Raw genomic sequence first — 12562 nt, forward strand, 5'->3', positions numbered from 1 at the left:
GAGAGCGATCCCAAGACCTGCAAAGCCTTATTTACTGTATGACCCCTTAGAGAAAGTTTTCTGACGCTTGATACAGACCATAGATTGAAATTAAAAAGTAATTTCTTTAATCATTGATAGAAACTAATCCTTTAGTCGATAGTAGTTTAGCCAGATGACTAGTATTGTAACTACATGTATATAACACCAATTTAACATTGGAAACTTTTGAATAATTTTGTGAAGGTGGAGTAAAGTAGCCAGCCCCTGTAAATCAGCCGGCCCAGCTGTAGAACGTATTTGCTCTTGGTTTATAATGATCATATGAGGACAAGTGTAGGGTTTCACCCACCTGACTTTGAAACCTGCTCCATCATTGACCTGTTGTGCAGCTTTGGGCCAGTTCACCTCTTGAACCTGTCTCCTCTATAAATGGTGTTTAATAATTCCCACCACCTGCGGTGCAAGTGCTTTGTGATCAACTGCTAAAATAAAGGTTGGCAGTTCAAACCCACCCAGCAGCTCCTTGGAAGAAAGGACCGAAACCTGTTTCCGTAAAGCTTACAGCCAAGAGAACCCTATGTGGCAGTTGTGTTCTGTAATACGTGGGGTCACCATGATTCCGAACAGACTTGATGACAACGGGTTTGGTGATTGTTTTGAAGATTAAATGAACTAATGTACATGAAGCACCCATGGGGATCTCCATAGTAAAAAAAAAAATAAATATGGATGGGCAAAGGTATTACAGTGGTACCTAATAATATGTGTTCCTTCATAATGTGCTAATCTTTACTCAGCATGTACTATGTGTAAGCCTGTTCTGAACTCTGGCAGGCAACCCAAAGAAGTAGGAACTGTTAATATCTCCATTTCACAGATTAGGAAACAGAGACACAGATGTAAGGAGCTCACACAAGGTCACTCAGCTAGCAGATGGTGAAGCCAGGACTCTACACCAGGCCGTTCAGCTCCACACGCAGCTGCTACACAGGGTAACCCTGGTGGCTTGTGACCTTAGAACAACTTTGGAGCTGGGAACAGTTTGACTTTTTTGGTATTTGACCACGCCTGTTAAGAACAATGAAATTTTTTACTTTTAATCAAATATATTGTAAAGTCAGACTTTCTGAGTCATGTTGCTAACAAATTGCTTCAATTATGTCTGTGTTGACATTCCGAGTATGACTATGAAGTGACTCAGGTCGTACCTCACTAATCCAAGCTTTCGATCATCATAGTTTGGAAAGATATGTTCCTGAGTACATTTTGTGCTCATTAGGGTGTTTTATCAAACCTTACTTGGCGTTTTATAATTTGTTGGAAGCCGTGTTCTTAAGGGTTCTTTTCTCCAGAGAATCCACAGCGCCCTTCGTCCGTTTGAAAAAGGTGGCCTCATTTCTCCTGTTTAGTTTTTTCCTACATTTTTTTTCTCTATCTCTACTGACTCCTAAAATAAAAATGATTTTAAAATAGTTACTGCAGCGTTATCTCTTCTGAGCGCTGTCGGTCAAGTCACTGTGACCACACAACACTGCTATTCCATGGGTGTTGCCTGAGGGTTACAGGCAGCTGTTGGGCCATAAACATACTGAATGTTCAATGGCCTATTTTATCCAAGAAGAGGTAATCTTTCTAGCCCTTTGTGCTATTTAAACCAATCCAGTAATTCGATTCTTTTTATAGGCTAACAAATTCCCTTTTCTAAAAGTGTAGTTAGAAGTATGTCCGAAGTACAACTTTGCAAAATAAACACCAGGGCAAATCTCGGGTTGCAAATTCAATATTGGTTAGTCACGATAATGGTATTTTCTATAGTTTTTGAGATGTCTATCGATGTATCGGAAACCCTGGTGGTGTAGTGGTTAAGTGCTACAGCTGCTAACCAAAGGGTCAGCAGTTTGAATCCACCAGGCGCTCCTTGGAAACTCTACGGGGCAGTTCTACTCTGTCCTATAGGGTCGCTGTGAGTCGGAATTGACAGCAGTGGGTTTTTTTTGTATTGATGTATCAACAACAAAAACAAACACCCAAACCCGTTGCCGTTGAGTCAATTCTGACTCAGAGCACAATAGAGGACAGAGTAGGACTGCCCCATAGAGTTTCCAAGGAGCAGCTGGTGGGTTCGAACTGCCAACCTTTTGGTTAGTAGCTGAGCTCTGAACCACTGTGCAAGCAATTTTTTAAGCTATACTAAGTTTTAGCATAACTTAAAAAGTTTTCCCTACTCAAGGGAAGAAAAATGTTTTTAAATTGATGTCTAGTATACCTTAAAAACAACACTTTTTTTCTTTAAGGATTCTGCTCTTCTGGGTCAAGACAATAAAAAGTTTCTGAGCTTGAGGGGAACCACTCGCTTATTGATACACAATGTGTCCATGGAGGATGCAGGCTATTACAGCTGTGGCTTGGCATTTTCCCATAATGGCACTCGGTATAACATCACAAGGCATATTAAAGTGCATGTCAACCGTAAGTACTTGCCGTCAAGGTACCTTTCCATTGTGGTTCAGTAACAAACATGCAAAGAACAACCAAGGTTCGGGTATGTCAACCATCCTACCTCTGAAAGGTAGGAAGCAGGGCGTTGTTATGGGGAAAGAGGAGTTCGTGGGCAGTTGTGATAGGGTTCCAAGTCCAATACTAAAACACACCACTACAGGGAATGAAAGTCCCCTTTGGAAGGCCCCATTTGGAAGGCATGCCCCCAAAGGACCAGCAGTCAGAACACAGTTGCCATAACTTTGTGTATAACTCTAGGATGCTAGGATTTTATTCAACTTTCCAGTCAGAGGCTGGGCATTGGCTGGATTCAGTGGAAATCACCCTCTTTTCCTTCCCTAAGACATGTCTAGTTGCCTTTGATATCAGGATTTCATAGTGACAGCTCTCATTGGTTTAAATGAATGATACTTAAAAGCAATGCTGTGAACAGGTTTGGCTAGCATTTTAAAGCCTGCTCAGCATTTACTTCATATCTCCTATTTGCAGGCCCTTAGCTAGGTGCAAGGGCCATAAAAGTGTTCCAGCCTTGGACATTGCCAGGAAAAATTTCCTGCTTTTCTCCAGTAAGAATATCCTTGAGTGTGAATAGCTAACACAATTGAAGTCTTCTAACGGGATTTCAGAGAGCCTTGAAAACACATTGTTAAGGTTTAATAATTGGTTTACAAGGGGAAGTCTAAGCTTTTTCTCACAGAGAATCCAGAGGTTTTTACTACAGGAAAATCATGCCTCCTGGAAACTGAAGTCTCTAGATACTTTTTTTTTTTTACTGTTCTGTGGGGATTCATTCCTATCAACTCCTTGCGCCCCCTACAGGGCAGTGCCGGAGACTTTCTGTACCTTGAATGGCCCCGTTATTGTCCTGTTATTTCAATACTGCACAGGAACAGTAGGGGGCAGCCGACTCACATATTATCCAGGGTTGCTGAGGTGCTGTATCTCAGCGGTTCTCAAAGGGCCGGCTGCATTGTCAGACTTGGAAAATCTCGGGCTGTATCCCAGACCTACTGAATCATTAACTCTTGGAAGGGGAAAGGGGGAGAGGGGGCAGCAATCGGTTCTTAACAAACCTTCCAGGAGATTCTGCTGCAAGCTCAAGTTTGAGAGCCACTCCTGTATCTGGCCCTTGAGGCTGTCTCCCTGGGGAACTGTGAGCTACTCCTCTTGGCTGGGGATGGCTGCAAAATGACTGTGAGGGAGGCGAGGTTTCTGGTCAAGGGCAAGAAACTATGTGCTTCTTGGGTTACACTGTCATTTGCTTCATGTTTACTCATTTTAGGATTTCACAACCCTCTTTAGTGGGAGAAGGGAGGGGAAGAGGCCAGTTGTGGAGATGGACAGCCTTTTCACTCACTCCAAGCCTTCTTTTTTGCTCCATTCCTGGGCCCCAGTTTCTTCAAGCTGCTGGGAGCCCTGCGTCCTGGGAAGCTGGGTTCTAATCCCTTGGGATCCACCTCTACCTTCCAAAAGAGTTTATCTAATAGATTAACAAAGACATTGGTGGCCGATAGTATATTTATTGGAGCCTTGGCAGCACAGTGGTTAAGCTCTTGGCTGCTAACCAAAAGGTCGGCAATTCAAATCCACCAGCCACTCCTTGGAAACCCTATGGGGCAGTTCCAGTCTGTCCAATAGGGCTGCTATGAGTCAAAATCGACTCAACAGCAATGGATTTGGTTCGTTCAATTACTATATTTACCATCCAGTGTGGGATTAGCTTTACAAACTGGTGGTTTTTCAGTCCCTGTGCCTTTTTTTCAAGAAATAAATCTCCAGCAGGCATCTGGGAGTGGGAAGATATTTTAGGGCAAGCCAACCTTTGGATAAAACCTATCCTGTGGATGTTGTGAACGTTGCTATTATGAATGCCCTCAGGAAGCCTGGGAGGGGGTGGCTAATTGCTTATCACTGAGCAAAGAATGTCTGTCGGAGGACTGTGTGTTTATCTGTGGCCTCTTCCTGCAATTTCTCTGCTGGGAAAGGCGTTGGCCAGAGATGCTCAGTGACCTTTGCCAAAGGCTAGTTCTCGCAATGACTGGCCACACTTTCAGGGTTACTAATTAATTAGCTAAACAATGGGACTTGAACATCACCTTGAAACAAGCACTTTTCTAATTGAGCCTCTTTTCCTTCCATCCTTTTCAGAAAAAGAAGAGGAGCCAATTCCGGTGATTGTGTCTCCCCGCAAAACCATATTAGCTTCACTGGGTAAGGCCTGCAAAGACTGTGGGACCCATGGCCTGTGTAGTGACTGAAACCATAAAGCTCGGGGTTCTTGGGGGGGCCTTACCTCTGCTGACTGTACCTCCTTGGTTGTAGTGTGTCTGGGTGGAGGCCCTCGAAACCCAATGCAAAGAACATTCTCTTTGTCCTGTGTTGGTGGACATGGCACCGCTTTGAAACAGGCACAGTTTGCTTCATGAAAAGCCCTGCACACAAGAAAAGTAGGGTGTATACGTCTATGCTTCCGTACACGTAGAGACTTTCTGGAAAAATGAGGAAACCATTAGCTGTGATTGCTTTTGGGAAGAACTGGAAGTCTGAAGTGGGAAGGAAGCTAAATTCATTGCATGTAGTTCTGTGCCATTCGATTATTTTTTCATATACGTTTATTTTTCAGTAAAAACCAGATTTTTAAAATAAAAGCCGTGCATAAAAAATCTAAATGTGAAAAGTTGAACATTTGGGGAGCAGTTATTTCACCCCGTGAAAGAACTAGCTGCATGGCTCCTTTATATAGTAGACCCTCAATGAGACGGATTGACACAGTGGCTGCAACGATGGGCTCAAGCATAGCAATGATTGTGAGGATGTTGCAGGACCAAGCAGTATTTCGTTCTGTTGTATATACGGTCATTTTGAGTCCAAACCGACTCAATGACACCTAACACCATCAACAATCTTTATGGGAGCAGATAGCCAGGTCCTTTCTCCTGATGAGTGGATGCTGGGTTTGAACTGCCAATCTTTGGGTTAGCAGCTGAGCTTTTAACCATTTCAACACCAGGGCTGCTTCTTCTACGCCTAATTGGTTTATAATGTTATTCAGGTCATCTGTTTCTTTATTAATTTTCTTTCTAGATGTTCTGTCAATTATTGTAAGTGGTGTATTGAAGTCTCCAGCTGGTATTGTAGAACTGTTCCTCTCTTCAACTCTATCAGGCTTTACTTTATGTATTTAGGGGCTCTGATATTAGGCACATATGTATTTATAATTGTTATATCTTCTTGATGAATTTTCCCTTTTATCATTACATAATGCCTTTCTCTGTGTCTTCTAATGGATTTTGATTTAAAGTCTATTTTGTCCGATATCAAAATTGCCACCCAGCTCTCTTTTGGTTATTATTTGCATGAAATATTTTTTCCAACCTTTCCCTTTCAGCTTATTGGTGTCCTTGGGCGTCAGATGTGTCTCGTGTAGACAGCGTATGGTTGAATCATGTTTTTTTAATCCATTCTGCCACTGCCTACCTTTTGATTGGACTATTTATTCCATTTACACTCACTGTAATATACTCTTTAAGAAGGAGTAACTTTTTTCAATGTGTTATTTGTTTATTTGTGTGTCTTGTACTTTTCTTTGGTCCTTATTTTCTTTAATACTGCCAGTTTTTGTGTTTTGTTGCTTTTTTGTAGTGAGCCATTTTGATTTCCTTCTCCTATCCTTTTGCATGAATTTTTAAGATGTTTTCTTAGTGGTTATCATGAATATTACATTTAGCATCTTTCATTCGTAACAGCCTGCATTACACTGATACCAGCTTGACTTCAGTAATATACTAAAACTCTATGTTTATAATAGTCCTCCCACTCCCACCCCTCGCTATGTTTTGTTGGCACCAATTATTTCTTTATACATCATGTACCCTATAACATAAACGTCTACTTATTTTGTATGCTTTGTCATTATAAAGCATGAAGGACATAACAATTAGAATTATTAAGCAAAAATATCTTAAAATTTGCCGTTATACTTGCCCTCACAATTACGTTTAATGTAGATCTTTTTTTTCTGCATATGGCTTCAACTTACTTTCTAGTGTCCATCTGAAGAACTCCTTTTAGCATTTCTTGTAGGTTTGGTCTGGTGGATATAACCTGTCTCAGCTTTTGTTATTCTTGGAAAGTTTTAAATTTTGCCCTCATTCTTGAAGGTCAGTTTTGCTGGGTATAATATTCATGGTACTCTTGGTTGACAGTTATTTTCTTCCTGCCGTTAAAACATGTCATTTCATTGCTTTATAGCTTCCGAGGATTCTAAGGAGAAATCATCCCTAAATCTTATGTGGAACCTTTATATGTGACTGTTAGCTTCTCTGTCCCTGCTTTTAGAATTCTTTCTTTATCTTTAGTTTTTGAGAACCTTATTATAATGTGCCTTGGTGTGGCTCTTTGGGTTTATCCTAACTGGAGTTCTTTGGGCTTCTGGGATTTGTAGGCTTATGTCCTTGGCCAGATACGGAAAATTATCGCCATTATTTCTTTAAATATTCTTTCTGTCCCTTTCTCTCTCTTGTCTCTTTCCAGGATTCCCATGATGTATATGTTAGCTTCATGTTGCTCCATAATTCCATTAAACTGTGCTCATCAGTCTTGAGAATCCTTCCTTGCTGCTCTCCAGCCTCCACATTTTCAACTACCTTATCCTCTAGTGCACTGACTCTTTCTTCTGCTTGATTGATTCTGTTGTTAAATTCTGCTAATGTGTTTCTTATTTCAGTTATTGTCTCTTTGAGTTCTAGTATTTCTGTTTGGTTTCTTTTTATAGTTTCTGTGTTTTTTTAAGCTCTCATTTTGTTTGTGCATCATTTTTCTGATTTCCTTAGTTCTTTGTGTTTTCTTTAGTTCTTTGAGCTTACTTAATATTGTTATATTCTTCTAATCTGCTCATGATTTGGGTTTCCAAAGAAAGAATTGCTCTCTCTTTGTCTTGTTCATTTGGATGAGCCATCATTTTCTTTTTTCTTTATTTTCTTGTTTTTGGTATGTCTTATTTTTGTTCTGCTTTTTGAAACTAGGACATTAGAATTTCGCAGGGTGTTACCTTTCTCAATTCTCCCCAGTATTTGGTGTTTTTAACAGCACCTGTTCTTGTGAGGAACTCTTATATAGGCAGAGTCTTCAGGCCTTGCGTACCACCTGCACTCCCTCTGTGCGGTAGCTCCCTCTCCCTCTCTGCTTTAACTAGGATTTAAAAGACCAGATTATGGTTTCCAACTTTCATTGTCTCCCAAGCAGAACAGAGAACATGCACTAATAAATATGTCCACGGTGGGTATGGCTAAACGAAACAGAGATCACATACTAATCAATCTGTCTACCAGGTGTACAGTTTTCTTTCTTTGGTTATCATTCCCTTTCCTGTTCCATGTGGGCTGCATTTCTATGGCCATATTTTCAGTAAAAAGCCCACACTGAATGGAGTTGAGTGGGGTTGGGTGCTTTCCTCCAGTCGTACTTGATGCTCCCTTCCATATTTGGTGAGGGCTCACTTCTCTCAGAAGTGGAGATCCAGGCAAGTACAATCAGGCTTTCTACGTACTGGGAAGGGTAGAGTTTGGCTCACTCAAATGGATCCCCAGGGAGATCTGTCTTGTTAATTTTAGAGCCCGAGCTCTGGGTCTTTCCCTGTGCACAGGCAGGCATAGTGTTGGCTGGAGGAGAAAACTCCACTGCAGACACCACTTCCTTAGTTCACAGCAGCAGGCAGTCCACTCAGAGCTGGAAAGGGCAGGGCACAAAGAGTGGGAGAAGCCATGTTCCTATCATATGAGACTTGTCATTGACTCATGACTCATGTCCATCTGCAGTTCCCTACTGCTGTCCTCTGCTCACTGATTCAGGGTGCCTCAGGGTCAAGCACAGATTTCATGCTGTTTCTCTTGGCATATATATTGGAGGGCCAGAACCTAGATCTGCTCACACTGCCGTCTGCCTAGAGTTCTCTCACATGTTTGCTTTCAATATACTGAAGTACATATTAGAGTCACAGGATCTCTGATTTAATGGATTACTCTTACCTGAGGGAAATAGTTGAGGTCATAAGGGTGTTGAACAAGGGAGAATACCTGACATTCTGAGTCTGAAGTGGTGACAGGTTCATTAAAACTATTCCACAAAGATATGTGTTACCCATGAGGAAGAAAAGAGTGGGAAGGATTTGTGCTCCGCCCCCCCTTCCCTTTGGTGACTTAGAAAGAAAAATCATCTATAATGATTGGAGCAGTGGCTCCATTGTCACAGCATTGCACAACTGCACAGGACAGAATTCATTTACAACAGAGTGGCTTTTTAAAGGGTTAATTTGAAATGACAGCCATCTAAGAAGGGGTTATTCCTCTATTTTTGTTTAGTTATTTTTTTTGGTGTAGCTCAGGGGAAAATTTAGCAGTTAGACCAGCCATGGCAAGAAAGAAAGAATCCAGAAGTTAATTTGGATTTTTGAGGTAAATAGAGTCAACTCTGGAGGAAGGCAACCCTTGAATTCAGAATGCCCTGCATGAGATGATTGGCCTTTAGGAAGTCATTTCACTTCATAAGTGCCCAGGTTTTACCTGCAGACCAGTTGACAGAACTGGAGAACACTTGGTAAATATTAATGCTCTGTGTGACTGGAATCATCTGAAGAAACTAAATTTCCTTGTAAGAAAAGAATTGGCTAGCGAGGGATATTTAACAGGAGGCGGAAGGGTCCACAGCTCAGGTTTGCTGGTGGGCATAAGGAGCTCCTTTTCTGTGCAGGGTTTGATGGTTTATGTGTGTGCCTTGCTGTATACAGGGTCAAGACTAACGATCCCATGTAAGGTGTTCCTGGGAGTCGGCATAAAATCAACCTCCCTTGTGTGGTGGACAGCCAACGACACTAGCATAGACAATGCCTACCCAGGAGGCCGAGTGTCTGAGGGGCTGGACAAGTAAGTGGGCTCCTCTTCCTTGTTATCTTAGAAGAATCTTCTAGACAGAACTGTTGTATGACCTCTGTAGACCTCACTCTTCCTTTTGGAGACAATGCCATATCAAACTTAAAAATATGACACACATACTGCATCAAAAATAATATTTTGGGTTCTATAGTTACAGATTTCTAGTATCTAAAAAATTGAATTTTGCCAAGAATTATCAATTATTCTTGTGGTTCCAATGTTATATATTACCATATAGGAGGTGAGTTACAGTTAACTGGTTGATCTTGATGTTGCATTTTGTAAGTGTGTATTTAAACATTTAGTAGTACTTGATTTTTGTACTTTACTGTTTGTATTTTGAAGCTAATACATTTGCATCCCCCACCGTGCAACCTGAATCTCAAAAATTTTTATAAAGACTCTGGAACCAGCTACAATACCTATACTGCCTCCTCTGCTTCTCAGGGAACTGTGGGAGCCTTAGACTCTAAGGAAGGTTGCTATTAAAAGAAGGAATTCTATTCTCATAAGCATTCATTTCTAGAAAATGTTCTCTCACTCTGAAACTAGAATAATCAGATCTCATAAGCGGGAACCATCTGGGTGTGCGAAAGGGAGACATTAAGCATTCCAAATAAAGGAATTTTTTAATGACAGTATTAATACTTTGAATTAACATGTACTTTTTTTTTTGTTGTTGTTGCCAGCCATTATTAAAAAAAAACCTTTCTAGATGCACTGTATTGGATAGAAATTATGTGTGGTTAGCACAATTGTTTGCTCGCAAGTCTTTGTTGTGAAAGACATGGCCACAAGTCACATGTCCCTATCAGCTTACTCATCCTCATCTTTTACTTAAGGGATCATATTTTTCCCCGTAGATAAAACACAAATATCTCGAGTGGATCCACAAAGAGAATGTTTTTAATTCATACTGATAGAAGAGAAGTGTGCAAGTCTTCACATTTCTATAAAGTCACGAATGTCAGTTATCTTGACTGGAGCTGTTCCCCTGGTCTATCTGCAGACCTCCAATCAGAAGCTGAGTTTCCAGAACGAGAATCAGCAATGGAGAGGGGAAGGAGATTGCTGAGGAACTGGAGTTCTGGAAACTCCCTACTCTTAAATATGCAAATGTTTTATTGGCGATACAGTAGGTTTCCCAAAACTAGACATTTCTGTTCCCACCACTAGTTCTTATTTGGCTGTTTATCAAAGACCTTAAAAAAAAAATGAATTTTCCATTATCCAAACAAAATTGGTTACTGTAAGTTCTTACTGTAACACATCTCCTATTACAATAATCAGCATCTTCTATGACACTCTTGCCTTCAGAACAGGCTTAAGAATTCTCCCAATAAGTAATAAATACGGTAGTATTTGCTCTCAACTTGATGGATCTTGAAATCAGTTTAAGTACAAAGGATGGTTCTTCTTTTTTTTTTTTAAGAATATTTGACTGTGTTTTTGGTGAAAGTTTGCATAGCAAATTAGGCTCCCATTTGACGATTTCTATGCAAATTGTTCAGTGACATTGGTTATATTTTTTCACAATGTGTCAATGTTCTTTTTAATTGTGTTCTGGTTGTTCCATTTCCAGTGCTCTAGTTTCCCTGCCCCTTTATCTTCTCATCTTTATTTTAGAGTAAATAAATGTTGAGCTTTTGGTCTCATGTAGACGGTTTTTTTAATGAAATCCCAAACGCACGGGTAATATCCTTTATTTTATGTGTCAATCTGTTATTTCACTAACAGATGACTTTAGGGGATAGTTCTGGTTCAAAGTTTAAAGAGTATCTCAGGGTGATAGTCTCAGAGAGTCCTCTAGTCTCAACTAGTTCAGTAAGTCTGGATGTTTTAAGAATTGGAGTTCTGTTCTACATTTTTTTCCCCATTCTATCAGGGTCCATCTATTGTGGCCCAGATCAGAAAAGTCTGTAGTGGTAGCTGGGCACCGTCTAGTTCTTCTGGTCAAAGGATGCTTCTAATTGAGAATGTTTGGATGTCTAAGTTATAAGACAAACTTGCATTGAATATATCGTGTTTAAGTAAATGTTTTCTCACTCAGGGAATATTCAGAAAATAATGAGAACTACATTGAAGTGCCGTTGGTTTTTGATCCAGTCATAAGGGAGGATTTGAACACAGACTTTAAATGCACTGTCACTAGTAGAATGAGTTTTCAGACACTACGAACCACAGTTAAAGAAGGTAAGTATTTGGGGATGCTAAAGTAGAAAATGACATGTCTAATGTCCTAGGGATGATTGGCAAAACTAGTCCTCCAGATGATTGCTTGGCAAGTCCTTTCCATTTCCTGTAGTGGACCACAGAAAGAAAACCTCTGATTCCTTAAGATTTTTATGGAAGGGTGGAGGCTGGACCTGGAAGATTTCACTCAAATAAAAAAATTACTAGCAAGCTGATTTTTAGAAAATAAAGATAAAATTACAATGTGATAAATTTTCATACACCCCTGTGTCCACAATGAGTTCTGCCCTGGACCACCAGGATCAGCTGTCCTCCCATGGCCTCTAGAGGAGGGAGAAGCATTCTTCATCCTGAAGTTGAGAATCATCGTCCTCCAAGAGTAGGGGATGGAAGAGACCCAGGCTTCAGGGCGCTTTAGGGTTGACATCTTTCATCAACAAGAAATAACATGGTGGTCTACAGCCAAACCACCCAATGCCCATTTAAAGGCCTTAAAAAAAGAAAAGAAAAATTCTAACTATCATTTTTGACCAAACTTATTTGTCTGAATGTTTAAATATTGAGAAAGACAGGGAAACAAATTAATTTAGCCTCTGTTGACAGACAGATCAGATGACAAGAGACAAGCCAAAGTGATCTCCAGCTGGAATCTCATATATGCCTCTGGGCAATCTACTCCCATCACATAAACTCAAATTGCCCCAAAACTCCATGTTTTGCTGGGGAGGCAGCTGCAGATATGCTTTAAATTGGAAAGCTGATGCCTTGGTCAAGCCTTGGCACAGGGAATGCAACCCAATACAGCTTTTCTCTAAATACGGTCTGTAGATAGTCTGTGAACCACCAGCATCAGACTCACCTGAGCCACTAAGTTAACAATACAGATACCTGGCCTACTCAGATTACTGAGTCATACTCTTCTGGAGTTTGGCCAAAGGCAATTTAGCAAGCTCCTCGTC

At 40.6% G+C, this 12562-nt stretch overlaps 1 protein-coding gene across 3 annotated transcripts in view; it reads left to right on the forward strand.

The window, feature by feature from the left end:
- IL1R2 (interleukin 1 receptor type 2) overlaps nucleotides 1-12562 on the forward strand; it is a 52392-nt gene that overhangs the window by 27472 nt on the left and 12358 nt on the right. For all 3 annotated transcript variants that reach the window (XM_023552601.2, XM_023552600.2, XM_010593566.3), the window contains 4 exons: nucleotides 2277-2451; nucleotides 4630-4692; nucleotides 9266-9401; nucleotides 11461-11603. In XM_023552601.2, the coding sequence (XP_023408369.1) occupies nucleotides 2277-2451; nucleotides 4630-4692; nucleotides 9266-9401; nucleotides 11461-11603 (517 nt within the window). The remainder of the gene's footprint in view (nucleotides 1-2276; nucleotides 2452-4629; nucleotides 4693-9265; nucleotides 9402-11460; nucleotides 11604-12562) is intronic.

This window comes from Loxodonta africana, chromosome 15 (assembly GCF_030014295.1).
Source record: "Loxodonta africana isolate mLoxAfr1 chromosome 15, mLoxAfr1.hap2, whole genome shotgun sequence".
Taxonomy (NCBI): Eukaryota; Metazoa; Chordata; class Mammalia; order Proboscidea; family Elephantidae; genus Loxodonta; species Loxodonta africana.